The sequence below is a fragment of the Cupressus sempervirens genome, chromosome 6 (assembly GCF_028749045.1).
Source record: "Cupressus sempervirens isolate cs-2001-9-10 chromosome 6, ASM2874904v1, whole genome shotgun sequence".
Lineage (NCBI taxonomy): Eukaryota > Viridiplantae > Streptophyta > Pinopsida > Cupressales > Cupressaceae > Cupressus > Cupressus sempervirens.
In genome coordinates, this window is record NC_143123.1 from 348,764,250 (window position 1) to 348,788,198 (window position 23,949).

General features: G+C 33.1%; 1 protein-coding gene across 2 annotated transcripts in view; it reads left to right on the plus strand.

Moving 5' to 3' along the window:
* Positions 1-23,949, plus strand: part of LOC149552555 (uncharacterized) — a 214,515-nt gene that overhangs the window by 176,007 nt on the left and 14,559 nt on the right. For both annotated transcript variants that reach the window (XM_089788144.1, XM_089788145.1), the window contains exons 16-18: positions 2,226-2,298; positions 2,412-2,473; positions 2,576-3,896. In XM_089788144.1, coding sequence (XP_089644270.1) covers positions 2,226-2,298; positions 2,412-2,473; positions 2,576-3,896 — 1,456 coding nt within the window. The remainder of the gene's footprint in view (positions 1-2,225; positions 2,299-2,411; positions 2,474-2,575; positions 3,897-23,949) is intronic.

The following is a 23,949-nucleotide window of genomic DNA, read 5'->3' on the forward strand; positions in this document are numbered from 1 at the left end:
CCAATTTCTCTACACACAACCCATTCTAAGGCATTCCATGTCATTTGTTGGCACTCATAACAATGTTTGTTAAGATTCCAATGTAACATCCCTCTTACATGTTCTTATACATTGTAATAATAAGCCATAAGTAACACCTATTATGATGCTCTTACTCACTATTCAAGACATTGACACAAGACAAAACATGTTGACTTAATATAGGTCCCTACTAACCCGTATAAGGAAAAATATATTCTAAAAGTTATGTCACCTTCAAATGGGATACAAAATTTTCCAATTGAATTCAAATTTAACTTAAGATTGCATAATAAACACAAACAGGATATTAAATATGATCATTATGAATGCAAAATTGAGACACCTCTTTTCAATACTAACTTGGGAGATCTTCAACTATGTTCAATATGATTTCTCATAATGTTTGAGACAATACCAAGGGTTAACTAAGTCTTACATTAATTAGATTAAGTTTTCTTTATTTTAACATTATCAAATTTCCACATTCCACTTGAAATATAATTTTTTTGTTTTTGGATTTGATTGTTTATGTTTGTAAGCGTCAACATTTTAGATCACATTTTGTGATCCATCATTAGAATGAGAGAATGTTAGAATGTAATAATGTTGATGCTAAAAAACATATACAATCAAATCCATAAATAAAAAAAGTTACATTTCTTAATAAGTTTTTATGGTAAAAAAGTATTTTAAAAATTTTGATCCACAAAACTTTAAAATAAAGATTATGTTGTCAATAGACTTGTAATCTTCCAATGAAATTAAGAGGCTCACAAAGAGTCTAATACTAAAAGTAAATACAAAATTTCAAAATAGTAATATTGTAAGACTAAAAGACTAAAGTAAATAATAAATTAATAATACTAGTGTTGTCACATTAAAAATTAAAATAGATTCATAGAGTCAAACTGTCAAAGATTATAATAATAATAAGCGGTCAGATACAGAAGTACATTACTGAAATAGATTTTAAAACCTGACAAATTGGCATTGCTGCAAAAAATTTGTGAAAATTATTGAATTATTCAACATTGATGCATGCATAGAGACACACTTAGGATTTCTATTTTCTAACTAAGAGTTAGGATTGCTTAGTTTAAAAGGGAGTAAATCATTTTGTAATAGTGTTTTTATTCCAGTTACACAGATTCAACTAACAAAGATTCCTATATTGGTACTAGGATATTGCCAACAGCAGATAAACAGGTACGAATAACAAATATGACTTATACATCAAACTGAAACATGATATCCTCTTGAAAAAACAGAAATATGGGACCAAATACATTCATGTTAACATACATAAAACCTCTAGTCTATCACTGTTATCGCTGAGTCTTTATCAGCAAATAGATGCTTGGTTTTCATGAGGAATAATACTATTATCAAGCATTTGCATATCAGATTTCTGTAACATACGTAATACTATCTTCTAATGCACTAACAACAGTTTTTGCACCCTAATTCCTCAGCCGCATAAATTTATGTGATTTGGGATCTTTACTGCAATCCTGTACAGCTTCCAATATGTTGTCTTAGACTTGTATTGTGTTCCTGTAGGTGACGTACATCACCAAGCAATTGTTACGCAATTCATATAGTACCTTAGATTTTTGCATTAAAAACATTTAAATGAGGGCTAAAATATATAAAATTATTTAATATTATATTTTACATTTATATTTTATCAGGAGACTTCGGGGAGACTTCACTTTTTGGATTAGGAGACGGGGAGACTTCAGGAAACTTCGTCATGAAGTCTCCAAACTTTTTTGAGGTCTCCGGAGACGCGAAAAGTCTCCGAGACGCGTCTCGGTCTCCGAGACGCCACTTTTAGGGGGGAGACGGGTCTCCTGGTAACCATGCAACAGCATAAGAAATTCGCATCTGTGTCTTCTGCATGGCACATCAACTTACAAGTGCCTGCATGATTGTCATTTATGTCTTTGGTTGACACATTGTGTCCATTAAAGAATCGTTACAGCTCACTTTTTCAGAAATTGCTTATTTTTCTATTATTTAGAATGAAAGGAATTTTTCTCGTCAGTCTCCCGCCATGTTTCACTGTCACTGACAATGAGATCTTTTACTGTGAGTCTTATGGCCTGTAACGTTCTTGTTTCTTCTTGTTATGCTTGTAGTTATTCTTCTTGTAAACTCTAAATATTTTCAGGTGTTGAACTTACATTTTCTGTTATCTGCAGAGCATCAAAACTGGGAGTCGGCCATAGAAAGTTGGCAAAGACCTATTCTAGAAGATGAAAAGCTTCCAGAGTGGTATGTTTTAGTTCTTGGGGATCTATTGATATATTATTGCACATTACCTCTCTCTATAGCCTCAAATATTTTGTAAGAGACATTCAAGCAGGTTCTTAGTGGCTCTGTGGCAGGTATCGTGTTACGTTGTTTAACGAATTATACTATCTGGTTTCAGGAGGTACTCTTTGGACAGGTATATATGAAGAAATTATTTACTTAGTGTTCTTGGTGTACATATCAAATCCCATTAATATCTAGTTGTCAGAATTTTGTATGTACTGATTCTTGTTTTCAGATGGTTCACCTCCACCCGAGGACACTAAATATGTCGCAGAAAGACCTTCATCAAATAAAATGACTTCTCTTAAGGGAAAGAATAACAACAGTACAAGGGTGCACGATGAGTTAGCAGTTGAAAATGTAGAATTTGACAGCCATCTCCAATCTAAGAAAATAGTGAATGATGATGAAGACTCCCTTAGAACGGTTGGCAATGCAGGGGATTTAACAGCAACGAAAGTTTTAAATAAAATAACAACAATATTGTCAGAGAGGCGCAATTCGGCGACATCTTATTCAGCTTATGGACCATCTTTACTAGATAAGAAAGAGGAGAATGTAGGCCAGTTTCTCTACCTAGAAGGAGTTGAGTACCTTATGTGGAATACTTACGATGTGCATTTCTATGCATCCTTTGCGTTGCTTATGCTGTTTCCAAAACTTGAGCTCAGCATTCAGAGGGACTTCGCTGCTGCTGTTTTGATGCATGATACAGAGAAAGTGAAATTTCTATTTAAAGGTGATTGGGGTGTCAGAAAGGTCTTAGGTGCAGTACCGCATGATCTTGGACTCAATGATCCCTGGTTTGAAGTGAATGCTTACAATGTTCACGATTCCAGTAGATGGAAAGATCTCAACCCCAAATTTGTTCTGCAAATTTACAGGGATGTGGTTGCAACTGGCGACAAATCATTTGCCCGTGCTGTTTGGCCTTCCGTTTACAGTGCAATGGCTTACATGGACCAATTTGACAGAGACAGAGATGGAATGATAGAAAATGAAGGTTTTCCGGATCAAACGTATGATGCATGGTCCGTTTCTGGCGTCAGCGCCTATTCTGGTGGGCTTTGGTTGGCAGCTCTTCAGGCAGCTGCTGCAATGGCAGATGAAGTTGGTGACAAAACTTCTGGAGAACATTTTAGGGTTAAATTTCACAAGGCAAAAGCTGTGTATGAAAAGTTGTGGAATGGCACATATTTCAACTATGACAATAGTAACAGTAGCTGTAGTACTTCCATTCAGGCAGATCAGTTGGCCGGACAGTGGTATGCGCGAGCCTCGGGGCTGGAATCAATTGTTGATGATGAGAAGGCTCGGAAAGCACTTGACAAGGTTTATCAATTTAATGTCTTGAAATTAGATAATGGGAAACTGGGTGCAGTTAATGGAATGCAACCAGATGGGAAGGTTGATATGTCAGCAATACAATCAAGGGAGATATGGACAGGTGTAACATATGCAGTTGCTGCTGCAATGATACATGAAGGCATGGTGGAACAGGCTTTTAAAACTGCAGCTGGAGTTTATGAATCTGGCTGGTCAAAGAATGGTCCTGGGTAAGCATTTTAATCGCATTTTTTTATAGTTCCTTTTTATTTGGATCATGAAGTTATTGAGACTCGTCTTTCACCGTTGACCTTCAAAAGAAACACAATTTATTTTAACAGGTAAGGTTCAGTCGACTGTTAAGGACAAGATTGGAAAAGTTATGTAACTTCATATATATCCTTAAACATAAAATATAAAACAATATCAGCAGGACTAAAATCATTATTTTTTTCGAAAAACAGAAAACAACAATCAGCATAAGTTCTATTTTGAAGGCAGCACACTTGAGGAGGTTGCAGAGTATAGATACCTTGGGATAGACTTAAACAAAAATCTAATTTGGGAATGTTGTAGAAAGAAAAGATTATTGCGTGAGTGGAAGACATTTTATGCGCTTCAAAATAGGTGTCAGGAGGTAGAGGTTTGGGATTGCAAAACTAGTCAAACTTTGTTTGGTCTTCTTGTGCTACTGGTTGTTCTTTATGGATGTGAAATATGGGCCAGCAGCACTTCAGCCTTACAGTGGAAACAAATTAAGAGGATTCAGAAGCGTTGGATCACAAACAAATTTAAAATCAAGAACACCGTCTTATATGATATTATGTTAAGTGAAGTGGGGGCTGCACCTATTGAGGCAATTGTTATGGTTCGCCTCATTAGCTACCTAAAAAGAACTGAAAAAATGTGTGAAGATAGATGGCCTAAAATGGTCTTTAATGATATATTGTGCAAACGTAAAATGACATGGATGTAACAAAACATCAAGTGGATGTGCAAATGGAATATCCATTTTAATATGTACCCTGCTAATAATAAAGAAATAAAGCTCTTTGTTATGGAGAAATTCTATAAGAAGACTTGGTGTAATGCACTTGGAAGGAAAAAAACTTATTATATCAGCGAGTTCAACCCCACATGTGATCAACTCCAATAGACATACATAGGGGCCAACATTTCTTGGAGAGCTGAAAGTCTCATTGCATAGCTTAGAACCAATTCTCATCAAATACGATGTGAGACCAGTCAATGGAAGAGGCCAAAAGAGTCTTGGGAAGAGAGAATTTGCACGTTTTGCAATGTTGGGAAGGTGGAAACGGAACAACACTTTATGTTAGAATGTGATGCGTACAAGGATATCAGGTTCAAATTTATGGACATTATATCTGGAAGCTTTTAGCACAATTTATTCAACAAGGAGTACATTGAGGAGTTAGGGGAGCTCATCATCAGCTTGCACAAAAAAGATCTTAATTACTAAAGTTGGTTTAGTTGGAAGGCTGTCCCACAGACTATTTTTTAGCCTCGTGGATGTTAAAAATCTATCTTGTCTTATCATACATGTAAGCACTATATCCAAAAGTATCCAAGCTGCTAAATAATCCATTAAGCTTTTTAACCTTTAAAAGGTCAGGCAACTTGTGATTGAAGCTTAATTGCCAACATTCTGGGCACGCACTCATATATATATAAAGCAATCAAGTAAGGTTTTAACAAATATGAGAAACAATACAATTTAATAGATTTAATTTGAAGTATATAATAGAAATTAGAAATCAGAAAATAAAGAAAGAGACAATGACTTTCATAAATTTTGGACCTAATTCAGAATTATGACTTTTTATACGTTGAAGTACATTGATGAAATCTAAATTAGATCATTTTTAGAATTTGACTGGAGCAAATACCTAAGTGCAGGAATGAGTCAATCAGATCTGCAAGTGTGTAATGTATGGCCGAACACTTATCTGTACGGTGATGCGGACCACACCTTCCATACAAGCCCTTCACTGTACGCTCTAGCTCTCGTCAATGCTCCTCAACACTATTCCTCCATTATATAGTCAATCTCTTTACTTCCTCATGACAAGCACCAAACGTTGTATGGACAAACTGTATGATACACCGTACACACCTCTATTGTATGGTACACACCTTTACGACAATCCTTTCTTGTACAACCAACACTTCCTATACTTGTAGAATTCAAATAGTCCCCACACCGTACAGAAGGAAGCTCTCAAAGTCGTCCTTAGGCCAAATCGACTCTGTCAATACAATATTTCAATCTATATATTATGCAGCTTTAGTGATTGAATTGGCATAGACAAAGGAATGAATCACTAATAATAAATATTTTAAGTTCCACACGATATAGGTCTCTGATCACATGACGAGCAGATTAGGGTGAGGAGTGTCTCCCACCAAAATTGCAAAATGCCAAAATAAGGAATAGGGATGATCGTGCACCTCTGAAATGGAAAACAGTGCTGAAATTCATGCTGTCCTCAATTTTGTATTTACAAAATTGGACAACCCTACAGAAAATTTCTTTGTTTAAACTCTCAAAGGCGATTTCTTACTTGTTTGTTTGTGTGCACCCCAGGTTTGTTGCATTTTCAATTCCACTCGTTTCAAGCTATCTTAGGCATCAATCAGAGTTATATTTCAAGAGATACCGGGGAATTAAGCACCCTATTGGTGGGCTTTTTAAGCTCGACTGCACGTACTCATTTCTTGTTTAAAATCTTGCAAAGTAGACTTTTTTGTTAGTCATTACATGTTGTCTTGGGTATCATTTGCTTGCAAGGTGGAATTAAAACTCCACCACTACATATTTAAAAGGGAATATATACACTTTAATGAGATTCTAAAGCATTGGTAGGCTTTCTGAGCTTCATTATATGTTTTATCTTTAAAAGTTTAAACGCTTGTAAACGTGTATAAGAAACCATTCTTAAAACAAAAGGATGTTTTTAATTAAACTTATACAAACATCACAGGGTTTTCTAAGCTTATTTACAAGTTTATTTTTGTTTTGAGGATTACATGTATTGACTTGCAAATGAGAATCGAAAGCTCGTTGATGCTTTTTGATGTGTTTTTAACAGGCTAAAACAAAGCCAAAAATCCTGTCATTATCCATAGGTGGTGAATATGACATGTATTGCATATTCTAAAGCCTGACATATGACTAAAATGACTTGTCAATGCTTTCTCAAAGCTCATCATTATGCAGGTTGCAATTTTAAGAGAAATTATATACTTTTGAAAGCTTGTTTCTAACATGCCAATGACTTGTAAAAGCCCGCTAAGGGCACTTTATGGTTATAACTTAAAAAGGCTTTTAAAAAGCACGCCAGTACTTATGTAATGGCTTTTAAACATGTTTCAACTCTCCAAAAATCCCTTCATTGAACACTAGTGTCATTTTTTAATGTGTTTTGCATGCTTTAAAAAGCTCCTTTTTGGGCATTCATGTTATTTCAAACTTGCGGTATCTCATAAAACCAATCAACGTGGTATGGAAGATAAGTGATAATTCATTTAAATATGTTGTCCTCATAAAGCCCATTGACGACATATAGAGAAGAATTGATGCCTTTTAAACTTGTAAGAACTACCCAAAAGCTCGTCAAGGGCATAACCAAGTTGTTTTAGTGTGGATCATTGCTTGAAAAGTCTGACATTGGGATTAAATACATGTTTTCTTGTTGTACTTGAATTTGTAACGTTGGGTCTATGGTATAACTTGTAGTCATTCAAAAGCCTGTCCTATAGCATTTTATATGCCAAACACAAAATAGAAGGAAGTTTTAGAGTTGGTAGTCATTTTTAACTCTCTAAATGTAATGTCCCCTATTATAGTTGTTAATTTTTGTGATTATTTCAAAACATTTCCACTACAAGAGACTTCATTTTGTCTAGAAATTGTACTCCATTCTTTAATTATCCACGATGGATTTGTATAATTGAAATGTCCTTGTAATCAAGCCCAAGTATATGTCATTACCTCCAGTGTCTTATTATGATAATGTACATTGTTCTTGAATATATAGACCTCAGTGTTTAACACTTAATACTTGACTTGTAAAGAATATCCAATCTTATTCTCAATCACTCTATAGATTTTCCTTTCTATCTACGTCTAATTACCTCCAGTATCTTATTATGAGAATGTACATTGTTCTTGAATATATAGACCTCAATGTCTAACACTTAATACTTGACTTGTAAAGAATATCCAATCTTATTCTCCATCACTCTATAGATTTTCCTTTCTATCTACGTCTAATTGGCTTCTTTTAACTACAAAACTTTATTTATCTTCTATCAACATTAACTCTATAAAGTTGTCTTCCTCACATACTTATGTATTTATGGATGGTAACTGTTTATTGCATACATATATGAATCATGTCTCCCTATCATAAGAGGTCAAATATTTATTTCAACTCTTAATGACTTTTTTGGTAATAACTCGATATATTATTAATTAAATGCACTAATGAAGAAGTAAAGAGATTGGGATCACTCTATAGTTGTAGGTGACATGTCAATCATTATCTACAAATAAGTAAAGAGATTGTATTCCTTAGTTAATCCTATGCGGTTGTTGTCAAAGAATTTTCTGACTAGATTTAAGTTTTATTTCTAACTATATATCCTTCACTTCTATTGGCTTCTACCTTTAGTTATGAGCCCTCCTTTCAATGTTTGGTGATTTTTTCTCGTTTGTAATGTTTCCATTATTGTGACCATTTCCATTGACAATGTTGCAGGGATTATTATGTTTTTTTTAATGAATGCTAGTTGTACATTCTAATCCCCTTCAACTTTCATTTGTTCTCCCGTTAATCTACTTTTTATTTTATCCTCCATCAATCTGCAAATATCTATCCTTCTCTTCCATGCCTAGTTCATATCTTTTCTCTATTGATGGTATCACTCATCTATTTCAGTGTCTTAGACTAAATGAATATACATACTGATTGGGCATACTCTGTTGAATCAATCTCTCAATGACAATGGAGAACTTATGAATCATGGAGGTATACTAGTACATAATCCCGATCCTCTCACAATGAGATAACAATCCTCCATTTGATCTCATATTTTTGTCTGTATGTATTCAGAGGTATTGAGTTCATATTTGCACCTATTTTGAATGTGTGTTATGTGTATGACTGTTGGCAAAATGGTCAATCTTGGCTTTACCGTCTGCAATCTACTCTTCTACATTTCTTTAATTCAAGTTTCCCCTTACGCTACCTCCCTTTGTTCTTTGGAGATGATTTGGAACTATTTTCTTCCATAGTCGTCTGCCAATTGAATGTCCTTTTATTTGAATACTATTCTTTCTTATATATGCGGTGAGAGGAAATGGTTGTGGCTATTCATTTAGTTACCTTTGTATATTTGATCTTTTAACTTATTTGTAAGTTTTGATGGAATTTTTAATATAGCTTTAAAATTCGATCATAATGCATATATATGTATTATATAACTTATATATATTATTTAATAACAGTTATAATATATTTCAATGCTATAATTTAGAGTTACATTATTATATTCATGTTATGTACTCTACATAATTGATACAATTTATTTATTTATTCATTAATAGTATATTATATTATGATACAGTATATATTATCCCTTGGTCCAAGCTATTTTTATTATATTTTATTAAATCCTGCTCTAAAGAAGGGGACATTACAGTCTGCCCTTTCCAAAACTGCTTGTCCTCAAGCACTGCAAACCTTCCAAGTAGAGTGGTGACTTCACATGATGATGTTGAATATGATGATCCTTGATCTGTTGTGGCATTTTTTTCTTCTCTGGTAGGTGTAGCCTTACTTGTTGATGAATGAGGACATAATGTTTGACATTCTCTAAGAATATCTTTGCCTCTTGGCACTCACTAAGAATGCTCTTGTTTGACTTTGACGCTCAGTAAGAATGTCCCTAATTCTTGGCTCTCACTAAGAAACATATAATAGGATATATGAAAATACAATTCATGCAAAAAACATATACACATTAGTGTATGAAGACACAAAGTAGACAAAGTATACATGTTAATGCATGAAGACACGATGTAGACACGGAGCATAAAAAGTTTAATTTTTGCTTCATTCCTTCCTCTAATTACAATTCGAAATAAGCCAAGATCAAAGACAAGTCTCAGAAATTTTATGTCTTCACTACATTCTTAATCATTCACTCAAATTTTAGATTGGTAGTGACTAGCTCCTTAACAAGTAGACCTACATCTTAAGTTATCACTCGAACAAGAAAACATGAAAGAATTATTAAATAAAAAAAAATTTCAATTCTTGTAAGTCTATAAAACATAAGATCCTGATTCCCAATTTAACGCTTCTTAAAGAGAGATTGTGATAAGATGCTTAGATCCTAGGAGAGTGCTTCCTGGGGTTCTAATTAATAGAACTGCTATCCACTAAGCACCATCTTCTCACAATGTTTTTCTCTTTAAGACCTTATGGATAATCAATCTCAATATATCCATCTTTCCTAGGAGAGAGTTCTTTCTCATCCTAGGCCTTATGGATACTCGCTCTAGGTGTATCCATCCTTCTTAGGAGAGGTAGTACTCATCCCAAGCCTAATGGATAACCACACGGGTATATTCATCCTTGCATATGCATTTGTTTAATTATATATTGATTCTTCAGAGAATACTTGATTCTTTGCCTTAATTTATTAAGAATATTCCTTTATAGAATATCTTGCGAAGTCCTTCAGAGAGGTTAGTTCTTTGCCTTAATTCCCATTGGAAATTATCATTGTCATCTTATTAGTGGCTACTTAGAGTAATCTATTTCTTTCTTCCATTGATCTCAAAAGATTCCATGCTTTGCAAGAATGTATCATTACTGTAAGAAATCACTAAATTAGTGATTGGCCCTACTTCTTCTTACTTGAATCCTTTCCTTGACAAACTCATTTCTATTGATGTTCTTTTTTTTTTGTATATGCCGATGAAAACATGTCTCATTTGATCTAAGATGAATACAATGTAATAAATGTTGATCAATGTTGAACGAGTTATGTGTTCTTTATTTTACTTCTTTCACATGTCTTTGATGACAATTCTTATATGCTGATCATTGTATAAGATTCACCCTACAGGATGGAAAGATCATGCTCTGATACCACTACAATGTCCCCTATTATAGCTAGTTTTGGTGATTATTTGAAAACATTTCCATCACAGGAGACTTCATTTTGTCTAGAAATTGTACTCCATTCTTTAATTATCCACGATGGATTTGTATAATTGAAATATCCTTGTAATCAAGCCCAAGTAAATGTCATTACCTCCAGTATCTTATTATGAATGTACATTGGTCTTGAATATATAAACCTCAATATCTAACACTTTATACTTGACTTGTAAAGAATATCCAATCTTATTCTCCATCTCTCTGTAGATTTTCCTTTCTATCTATGTCTAATTGGCTTCTTTTAACTACAAGACTTTATTTATCTTCTATCAACATTAACTATGTAAAGTTGTCTTCCTCACATACTTATGTATCTATGGATGGTCATTGTTTATTGCATACATATATGAATCATTTCTCCCTATCATAAGAGGTCAAATATTTATTTCAACTCTTAATGATTTTGTATTGGTGGCTACTATCTTTGATTTGGTGATAACTCGATATATTATTTATTAGATGCACTAATGAAGAAGTGTGGATCACTGTATAGTTGTAGGTGACTTCTCAATCAATATCTCCAAATAAGTGAAGAGATTGTATTCCTTAGTTAATCCTATGCAGTTGTTGTTAAAGAATTTTCTGATTGGATTTAAGTTTTATTTCTAACTATATATCCTTGACTTCTATTGGCTTCTACCTTTAGTTATGAGCCCTCTTTCAACATTTGGTGATTTTTTCTTATTTGTAACGTTTCCATTATTGCAATCATTTCCATTGACAATGTTGCAGGGATTATTATGTATTCATTTAATGCATGCTAGTTGTACATTCTAATCTCCTTCAACTTTCATTTCTTCTCCTTTTAATTTGCTTTTTATTTTATCCTCCATCCATCTGCAAATATCTATCCTTTTCTTCCATGCCCAGTTCATATCTTTTCTCTATTGATGGTATCACTCATCTATTTCAGCATATTAGACTAAATGAATATACATATTGATTGGGCACTCTCTTGAATCAATCTCTCAACAACAATGGAGAACTTACAAATTGTGCAAGTATACTAGTACATAATCCCAATCCTCTCACAATGAGCTAGCAATCCTCCGTTCGAGCTCATATTTATGTTTGTATGTGTTCGGAGGTATTGAGTTCATATTTGCACCTATTTTAAATGTGCACTATCTTCACTTAACTGTCTGCGTTCTACGCTTCTACATTTCTTTAATTCAAGTTTCCCCCTACGCTACCTCCCTTTGTTCTTTGGAGATGATTTGGAACTATTTTCTTCCATAGTCATCTGTGAGTTGAATGTTCTTTTATTTGAATACTATTCTTTCTTATATATGCAGTGAGAGGAAATTGTCGTGGCTATTCATTTAGTTATCTTTATATATTTGATCTTTTAACTTATTTGTAAGTTTTGATACAATTTTTAGTATATCTTTAAAATTCAATCATAATACATATATATGTATTATATAACTTATATATATTATTTAATAATATTTATAATATATTTCAATGGTATAATTTAGAGTTACATTATTATATTTATGTTACATACTCTAAATAATTGATACAATTTATTTATTTATTCATTAATAGTATATTATATTATTATATAGTATATTTTATCCCTTGTTCCAAGCTATTTTATTATATTTTATTAAATCCTACTCTAAAGAAGGGGACATCACACCAAACCAACCGATTTTGTGCCAGAAGTTTTGCAATTCATAAGTTCTTGAACTGAAGAAAGCATTAATGGTTGACACATTCCAATTGTGTTTGAGTGTGTCTTCAAAAATGCTTGTAATAGCTATGGATAATGGGTTTCTTTCAAGGTTGCTCAACAGATTTTACATTCCCTTGATATTTTGGGTTCTTTGGATCAAAGGAAATGTGTTCATGGTTGCAATAGAAAGGGGCATAGTGAATTTGTGAGGATTACAAGGCTGTATAAAAAAGTGAAGAGAGCACTTTAGCGCAACATGCCACATTGTAGGAAGACAATATTTGGTATACTTTTTCAAAAGATGGTGGACTTAATAAGAAAGAAACTGCTCATGGTTAAGACAAAAGTCATTTCCTATGATAAGCTCAAACCTTAACTCAAGGAATTATTCACTACTCCATGAGAAATGATATCCAAGGACAGAAGGCATTGTTTCCCTTAGAGAAATGCAAAGTTGGTTTGTAAGAACAATGGTCAAATCATACTAACATGGGTTTTTATCAAAATAGAAAAATTGAAGGAAGATGCTTTGATTGTTCAAGTGCTCATGGTTGTTCTCAGAAGCCCTCTAATTGTTCAACAAAGATGCGACTCGTAAAGTTTTCAATGATCTATATCAATGTTCCTATGTTTTGAGCTCACCACCTCAGTTATGCAGAGATAACTTCCCTAAAGAGCTAGTACTACCCTAGGAGATGAAAGGATGTTTTTTCAAATCCAACGCTTGCAATACCCATGTTCTTCTCAACTTGCTAGTACTCCCCCTCATGTAGCAAATTTGTGTTTCAGCTAATCATATTCCCAAAAATTTGGTTCTTCCTATCTGGCATATGGTGTTTTTCCCAACATGTACTCAAGTTTATAATCTTGATCACAGATTCTAAGATTGCAAAAGTATAGGGTTACAAAAGTATATAAAACAATAACAACCACATGATCAAGCCTACAAGGAAGTGAAAAGTGATGAAATGCTAACGAGCATAGAATGCTTTCAAGATGGAGATGATAAAAGAACATGAAGGATGCTTTCAGGAAACTTGAACACATCAATCATAGAGCATCCTTAGTTGTTGGAAGACTGGCAAAGGATGATGTAGTAGAGGTCATGTCTTGTGAAACACTTAATCATTTTCACATGCTTTTTAAATAGGTGTAGTTTTGTTAACAAATTACATGTAATTGGGTAATAAGTTGTAATTGCATGTGATAGTATCACCTAGAAAGCTATGACATGTAATCACATTGTAGGACATTAGGACTTGCAATGTTGAATAAGTCAAAATTAGTTAGGGAATAGGTCAAAGTTTGTTGGGTTTCATCCATCTTTCTCTCTTAGCCCTCCACCTATATATAGGTAGAATCCTTATTCTGATTTTTCATCTTTGTGACTTTGTGCTTATATGTATATTGAACCTGTTTCAATAAAAGTGGTAGGTTGTTTTGAGACTTTGAGTCAATCCAAATTGTGATGTGATGACATTTTCTTGAGTCGATTGTGAGTTTTGTATTATTATTCAAAAGAGATTTGAACAGAATCTTGTAGACTTTGTGCTTCTTATCGTGTTTAGAGTTATAATTTGGTTTTGGTTTTGTTCTTGCAGACTTTGTGCTGCTTTTACTTTTTCAGTTTGTGCATACAAGGTGGAAATCGTCTGGAGACTTTGAGTTGCATGTGTTTCTTTCTTGTTTTTAAAATCTCATAAAAAGCCATGGAAAGGCTTTGAGCTTTCATGAGTTTCTTGGTTACATACAAGGTGGAAATCGTCTAGAGACAAGGTGGAAATCATTTGGAAATTGTCTGGTTACATGAGTTTCTTGCTTTTACTTTTTCAGTTTGTGCATACAAGGTGGAAATCGTCTGGAGACTTTGAGTTGCATGTGTTTCTTTCTTGTTTTTAAAATCTCATAAAAAGCCATGGAAAGGCTTTGAGCTTTCATGAGTTTCTTGGTTACATAAAATGCTGGTATGCTAAAGATTATTCTTAGATCTAATATTTTGTTTATCGGAATTATTTCTCCAACAGATACTTTGTGAATTATGATATTGCTTTAAGATTGTAGTGCAATAGTAACATCTATTCTGAAATAAGCAAATAGGGTGAATGTCTCGCCTTGATTTAGCTTAGAGTAAATAGTAGTTTAAGTGTTTTGTAGATTCCAATAGCAATAAGAGGGGGGAGCCTTCCCTGAGAAGTAGGAGAGACTACATCTCACATGCTATGGCTGGAACCACCATTTTGCAAATGATTCTAAAAACTATCGATTGCAAAACATTCACATCTTTGTAAGTTTTGGTCACAGTGACTTGCAAAATTGCCATCCAACAATTCAAAAATACATAAGAAACATAAAACTCTATAATGACTTCCTATAATGTCATACATAACCTTATAAAGGGCTCTTGGAAGTTTCGTGAAGGCTTACGAATAGGCCGACATACTTTATTTATTCTTTTACTATTTGGCTCCTTTTTATTTTTAAATTTATTAATTAAAGAAGTCATTTATAATATAATTTCAATTTTGAATTTAAATTTGGAGACCACCTAATTAACTAATTTAATTAAATAGCTCTCCATTAATTTGGGGACATTACTGTCCTTGCCACCCAAAGATTGCTTGCCCTCAAGCACTTTGTCATCAAACTATTTGTCGACTGTGACATCATCAAAAATGTTTGCTAAGTGTGGAAAATGATTGCAAGAATTGAACCTATAACTCATGGGAATGGTTTTGAGATTTCGGGGTCTGCTTAAATTCACTCACCTTAATCTTCAGTATTTGAATCCTTGCAAGGGCCTAAGATACCAAGTAAATGCTCATAAATTTATATCAATCACATCAAAAATCTAAATGTCATTAAACAACGAAAATTTAAAATTAGAATCTTTATATTACTCTTTATAGAAAGGATCACAGTCAATGTTTGGCTCAATCTTATTGGAACCACAATCACTTGGAGTGTCACTTCCACTAGCTATGTACATGGATAAGTTGTCTCATTCATAGAGACTTTGACAAGTCAAGTCATGCAATTGTAGTATCTAAATCATTAAGTTGATGTTGTAGCTTCAGTTAGATTGATTTGATCTAGACTCAATCCTCTATGGTTATTGTTAAATATTATTGCATTTGATTAATCGTCAAATAGACATATAATAATGTCTAATGACAATTATATACACTTGGATCTGCATTTGAAAAACATAGACCACAAAAACAGCAATGCCAATACATTTGCAGTAATCCCAGGAAATCAACATGGTATTAGAGCTAGACTATGAATGAAATAAAAAATAAGTAAATAAAAAGGATGCCACTGTGTGAACAACCTTCCAAATATGTCTACGCATTGTAGGAATGTATAAGCAAGAAAGCCCTAGGAGAGGGCAAGCAAATCCATGCTTACATCAGTAAAAAGTTTATTGCAAGAAACATTGTCTTAAAAAATACCCTCATCAGCATGTATGTCAAATGTGGAAGTATGGTAGACGCTCGTAAGGTTTTCGATGAAACACAAAGAAGGATGTTTGTTCTTGGACTGTAATGATCGCAGCTTATGCAAGGCATGGTATTCCTCAACAAGCACTTTCAATCTTCCACCAAATGCAACAAAATGCAGGCCTAAAACCTATTAACCTTACTATGTCATGCTCCAAAGGGTAACGTAAAAATAGCCGTGTCATATGAAATTGGGGCCCGACCCCAATTAATATATGCATATAGCTTTTTTATGATTTCACCCAATGAACAGAGAAGGGGGATTATCAACGAAAAATGAACAGCAAGGACCAAAGTCAAAGTAGAAAGGGCTAAGTACATGAATCAACTGCCAACCACGAGTATTAGAAACAAAGTGTGATTTTTTAAATAAAGATAGTTGCTAATACAACCCACCGAAGAAGATTATACTTGTGTGTGAATTTTTTCGCATTAGAGATGCATGGAACATAAACACTGCTAAGACAGGACATGTAAAAACGTAAGTAAAGTAGGCCATGGGTATAACATGGACCCACCCACTATCATCACCCACTCACCCACTCACCATCCCTTCTCCTCCGCTCACCATATCCTCAACAGACCCTCACCACCCCCTCACCCCTCACCATACCCTCCTTACCCAACTCACCCTCCTATATATATATAATAAAATAATTATCTAACAAAACAATAATAGATTCGATATATAGAAATAATAATATACACATAAAATTGAAGGTGGGGAATTATCAAATACATATAAAATTGATAGTCTTCTTATGATGTTTACACACACACACACACACATATATTTGTTATTAGATTAATAAAATTTCTAATATTATCACCAAAATTATTTAAATCGAGCTAAGTATTGTATTCCTAATGTAATAAATCATTTTTCTATTTATTTCTATACATACCATAAGAGCTATTTGCCTTGATCTTTTCCTCCAAGTATGTTCTTGCAAAAATGGGGAGAATGATATTAGATTCTTAGGGAGTTTGTCACTTCTAAGGTACAGGAGCTCAGAAGATTGATGAATTAGAGGGAGTTTTGACTTCATGTAAAACTTTGGGTGTCATAGTGTGACTATATGATTTAATGGGCCTACCTAGTGTGTACATCATGAGGAAGTGACGACTTCCAAATGATTATTACTTGTATCTGTAGAAATTATTGAAAGGTAAAAATCTTTCAATATCTTAACCTTCTATAGTGGTAGACATTTTTATGATGTCTAAAACATATCATAATAGATTGTAAACTTGCATGGTGGATTAAGTTCCTCAAATAGACCATGGCCTTCTCTTATGACGGACATCTTTTGATGTTTAAGTAGACCATGATAGATGATATCTTGCATGGTGGATTAAGTAACAAGTTCCTTAAACAGACCATGGCCTTCTATTGTGATGGACATCTTATGATGTCTAGGTAGATCACAATAGAAGATTACTTACATGGTGGATTAAATTCCTAAATAGACCATGACTGTTTATATGGTAAGCATTATGAGAATGCATGTGCACATACCTTATGAACATTTTTGATCTGTTATGCAAATCGATATTCTAGAGGCTAATATTTATGATATCAAAATGTTGAATATCTTTTGATCAAATATTTTCTTATATTACATTAAGGTAATATATGACATGTGTTTATCCTCCCTAGCTAAGAGGGAGCTTTGATGTTGTAGCTTCAGTCAGATTGATTTGATCTAGACTTGACCCCCTATGGTTATTTTTAAACATTATTGCATTTGATTAGCCGCTAATATTACACACACACACACACATATATAATGTGTAATGACAATTAACTTACAATAACAAATATTGGTTAACATAGAAACTGTTAAAGTTGTAGCTTCAGTCAAATTGATTCGATCTGATATACATTATTGCTATTGGTAATCATCATTTCCTATATATACTTATCCATGTTAATAATATATATTGTTATACATATTATTATTATTCATGTTAATATAATATTATTTAAATGATGATTACACTATAGAGACATGTCTCGTCTCATTTTTATATGAGATCCAAATTTGCATTTGAAGATCATTGAAACGATCCTAGAAACTAACATGATATCAGAGCAAGATTGCAAACGTAAGAAATAACAATATGAAATAATTTGACTTTGAAGTTTCAGATAAAGATAGCACTATTTATTTACAGCCCAAATTGTATCAACAAGACCATGCTTGTTGAGATTCACAGTCTTGTTTTTTATCTACATGACTTGAGGCCACATTGGTTGAGAGTGCAACGGTCATAGTACAGAGGAAGACGGAGAATCACATCGGCCTCATTTTGACTATGAGCCTAATTGAACTTATGTAGGCAATTTCCATTCTAAAGCGATGTAGATTAATACAAGTAAACACATTAAAGAAATAAGTTTGAAACCCATGTGAATTGTCCAAATCAAATATGATTGCATTAATAATTGGACCCAAATTCTTTAGAAGAATTCTTCCAAACACTACTGCCAGGTGCTGAATAATGCAGGAGGGTTCGTCAAAGCATTGTTAAATCTTATCATCGTCCATAAATCTGCATTGAATTTGTGCATTCACTATGGACTAATTTTGAAAGTGTGCAAGTGTTTTCGGAAATTAGAAAGCCATTAGTGAAGCATCTAGAGCCAACTTATTGGTGCATTATGGATTGAGAGCTTTCAAACGATGAGGAAATGCTTAGAACTTGAACTGATATTGTGTATAGGTAAGAATGCACACAAGAATCACCGTCATGATATATTCAACTGTGCAAGAGTAATAAATCCTTACAAATATTTATTTCATTAAACAATGACTACAGTGAAACACTTCCATTAAGTAATAAATCCAGTAGATATATAACAATGACAAAATGAATATTTGTGTAAGTTAAATAGCCCAAAGACTATCCTATTATATCCAACGCAACTTGTTTGATAAAATAGAGGCGCACAACAACTTTATAATGTTGTAAGAATTCAATTTGTATATCCAATTGCCAAACAATAGATATATTTATTGAAAGATGAAGGGAGTGTCTCTATTCTTGAAGCATTACATTGAACAAGCTACTAAATAACAATGGCATCACCATATTGTAGTGAGAAGATTTAGAGGGTTGTGGAATGATATAACCCTAAAGTTTGAAGACTAATTATCGCATGTAACATCCTGTTGAAAGTACGAAGATTAATAAAATATCTTCATGTTAGTTAAAGCGATGAATAATAAAGGAAATTGTTTACTAATCTAGAAAGATATGAGAATTAGAGATTCTGTCCTTCAACATGACAACAAATGTATAAGCTCTATGTATATATGCGATGCCGAGTATAGAATGCCATGGAACACATATACACAATGATATTGCCCAATTTCAACGCTAGTTCCATCTATTCAAGATGACAATAAAACCTTGGGCTTGAACATTACTGTCACATAGTATAAAGAAGAAAAATTATTGACATAGATTTACTTGAATGTTTTCACTCCGCTATTTTTCAAATTACTCCATACTATCTACTATACATTAGCCAGGCCAAAAACATTTACCTCCGTAACTTGGTTTTGCTACAAAATACAACACGTATTCTCTAGGAATCAAGCCGTATGGAAGAATAAGAAATACATTAAGTCCTTCCTCACTACTTATAGAACTCCTTTGGCTTGGCTTAATTCTTCAAAACTTGACAAAAGTATTGTAATTGGGACTTCATTATAAAAGTTGGTGGGTTTAAGGAAATTTAGATTTCATTCACTGTCATGAACCCGATTTGGGGGTCCATTGTTCATTTCCTGCTGGATCTCTTATTTGTATCCTTTGCATTATATTAGAACTCCTTTGGCTTGGCTTAATTCTTCAAAACTTGACAAAAGTATTGTAATTGGGACTTCATTATAAAAGTTGGTGGGTTTAAGGAAATTTAGATTTCATTCACTGTCATGAACCCGATTTGGGGGTCCATTGTTCATTTCCTGCTGGATCTCTTATTTGTATCCTTTGCATTATATTTTCTCCGACTTGTATAGATTTCATTATCTTTTTTCAATCTGAATAAAATTTTATAATATTTGATATATGATATCCCTCACGTTATTTGATATTATATATATGTGCATTTCAAATAGTCATGTCCTTTCATTAATATTAATCATATTAATGATAATATAATTAATTATATATTTACTTAGTTAAATTAATTAATATCATTATGTATACTATTGTAATAACTATATTATAACATATATTATTTTAATAATATATCAATTATATATATTATTATATTATAATACTTTGTATTAATAGTGTTTCTATATTAAATCATATCTTAATTATTATAATATCAACTATATTTATATTATATTGTATTAATATAGTATTACTATATTAAAATATATCATAATGATAATATCATTATTTTTGTATTAGGTTATTATTTAATTTGTATTTTCATATTACCATTAAAATATGATATAATATGATATTATTACATAATTATAATATAATATTACTTGTAAAATATTATTATTTTAATATTAATATTAATATATAATACTTATTAATTATTTTATTTATATGTTAAAGTGGGGACATTACAGTCCTCCCCTCTCGAATTTGCTTGCCCTCGAGCAAAATCTTTTATACACAAGCTTTGCCATAGATACAAAACATATTTGCTTATGAAAGGCCTAGAAGGTTTATAACACATACATCTTTAATGAATGAAAACATGAAGTAGACACAATGCAGACAGATGAAGACACGAAGCATACACGATGTAGACACATCATACATAACCTTGATTAGATCCTAAAATTAACAGTGCGCAATGACTATACTTCTTCATTAGGCTTATGAACCCTGCAACCACAAAATAAGCATCAGTACATGTATATAAATATATATAAGCTTCAAAAGAAATTCGAATAATAATAAGTTAATCCAAGTCAGTTCCATACTAAGCCCAAGAGCGGAACTTTGGCCCCCTTGGCCCCGGTGTTAGGCATCCACACAAGGTGGTCTACTTAGTGGATTACTTGTTTGGCTAGAAAGGTTCTTGTGAAAAGGAGCCATTACTATCTTTCCCTTAACTAGCACTACAATAGGGTGTTCTCTCCTGATTGTAGACTCCATAGGAAAGTGGTAGGGTTCCCTTTTCTTATTTACATAATCCTTTGGAAGGAATCTTTCTCTCTCCTTATTACGATCATCATAAGATGGTAGATTTATGGTGCAGAGGGCGCATGAAACAAGCTCCAAGCGTATCCAACAAGTGCTCGAAATTACTCCTCTCCTTCCACCAACTCCCTTCTTAGGATATCATAATGTGGATGAGAAGATGAGTATTTAAATTTAATTTACTTAGTTCATTTGAAAGATTTCTTCTTATAGTACACAAACAACCTTCTCTCTCCTTGTTACGATCATCTTGATGGTAAAATGACGGTGCAGAGGGTGCGTGAAACAAGCTCCAAGCGTATCCGACAAGTGCTCGAAATTACTCCGCCTTTCCCCCCACCAACTCCCTATCTAAGATTACGTAATTTGGACGAGAGATAGACTCTTCATACTATAATTGAAATGTATTCTAATTACTATGTTTTCATTAAATCAACATTTAATTATATTTCATTTTTTTTTCCTTTTTCATATATATATATATATATTTTCCATTTATATTTCATTTTCATATATTCTTTTTATTTTGTAACTAGAATCATTGATAGATTATTCAATATTCTTCACAATGACAAATGTGTTAGTAATAAGAAAGACACTAACAATTATCTCTTAATAAAACATATGAAGGAGATATAAACTTACCTCATTACCATACCTTATTACCATTATGTGTTTGAAGTGGTGTTTATGTGGAATTTCGTAATAATTTACCTCTCATATTCCACAGTAACATCCTTATCCAATGTTGATCCTTTGTTACTTCATTTTCCATCATGATGTGACTGTTATTTGGGGTAGGCCAATATGATTATGCTTCTTTTTATGATATGCTTCCAATACTCAAACACTATTTCCATGGGTGATGAATAATAGCTATTCAATAGTAAAATGATCATATATGATTCCTTAATCATCCACCAGTTTTTATCATTGAATATTATGAGGCCAGATGGATCGCTATTAACTATTTGGAGCACAAAATGAGTTTCCTTATGTACAACTTCAAATGTCCCATCTTCCAACTATTTGCCAGACTTATTCATGTATGCTACTGACAATCTCAAAGGAACATTCAAGTGCTGATGTCACTAGCATTATGAGCAGTTCTTGAAGATAATGTAAGTGCAATTTTCTTTGAATACGCCTTCAAATATTCTCTCATTTTATATCTAGGAATCATGTAGAATTGGGGCTATTCTTTCTAAATACCTTTATAGACTTAGTTATTTCTGTCATATCTTCCTAAATATAATTTAATCCAAAGAGATATCAAGGATTCTACTATGTCATATGTTTGATTCATTGCTGTTGTCATAAAGAACAAACTTTGAATCCGAACATCCTTGATACTCCTCTTGTCTTTCTTAATATATATGAATATAAACTTCTTGTAACTTCTTCCTACAATCTTAATTAGATGACTATGGCCATTGTTCCCAGTGATGATACATTCAAAGGATTTACTTCTAAAATTATATTTTATTCTCAGCGTCTTCAATAGTGGTCCTTGTTTTTCAATATTCCATTCACGTGCTTTTACCTGGGCCACGGTCTGTACAGCGCTCCATAGTTTTGGTTTAATGATTTCCTACAATGTTTGATATGTTCTTTGTATGTCATCCCATATAATCCAAGTTGGATGGTCATTCTCTCCTTTGTTTAATGGTATTACAATCTACATTATATGTAAGAAATGTTGAGCCCACATACGGATGGATATTTGGTAGTCCACATGATAACTTTCTTTTATTTTAATTTTATATTCTTTCCTTTCACGGGTGGTGAGTGACCTGGGGTCATGTGGATGACATCTTCCTCCACATTATCTTGTTCCTTATGCTCGTGTGAGTCAATGAGCAATGTGACTGTTTCGATTCCCATCCTTTCTTCTTCTGTCCGATGTTCCTGTCAATGAATTTGCACCCAAGCTCTTTCACTATAAACTGTAGCCCCTACAATTTTCTCTCCTCCCACAATTGCCAACCATAGTTCCCTCTCGATCGAGTTCAGAGAGACCCTATAACCAATTGGTTTCTTTAATATATGATTCATTTATTTTGTCGATTCTGTTTGATTGGTTGTTTCCTTTTAATAGCAAATCATTTTGCTCTGCAATCTGGAGCTCATAGTGACCTTGTATATATATTCCATTTGAATACTTTAATTACTTCTCACAGTTTTTTTTTTGTTTTGTTATGTAAGACATTGTTTATGGCCCTTTCCATCTCTACAAATAGCAAAACCGTGATGACTGGAGCATAAATATCAAACAAATTTATTGGATGGCTATATATTTTCAAATTGAATCCTCTTCAAGTAGCAGAGCTATCAAATCTTATGCTCTTAGAATTTGTTTCAATTTCATATATATCATCAGGCACGCTTGGATCCTTCACGCTCATCGTAGGTGGTGCAACTAGCATTTTCAATCCTTCAATATAGTCTCAATTTTTGTAAGGCTTAACTTTCTGGGTTGAATAGCTTCAGTCATCAGATATAACTCCCAAACTTGAGATGCCTCCTGCTCATGTCGGCTTTGACATTATAGTTCCCTTAACAGTGTCTCATATCAGGAAAATGTGATCATGTTTAATGAATGTTTGAAGACGACCTCCAATCCATAACGTATGACATTTTATTTCAAACTTATTCTCCCTGATGTTGC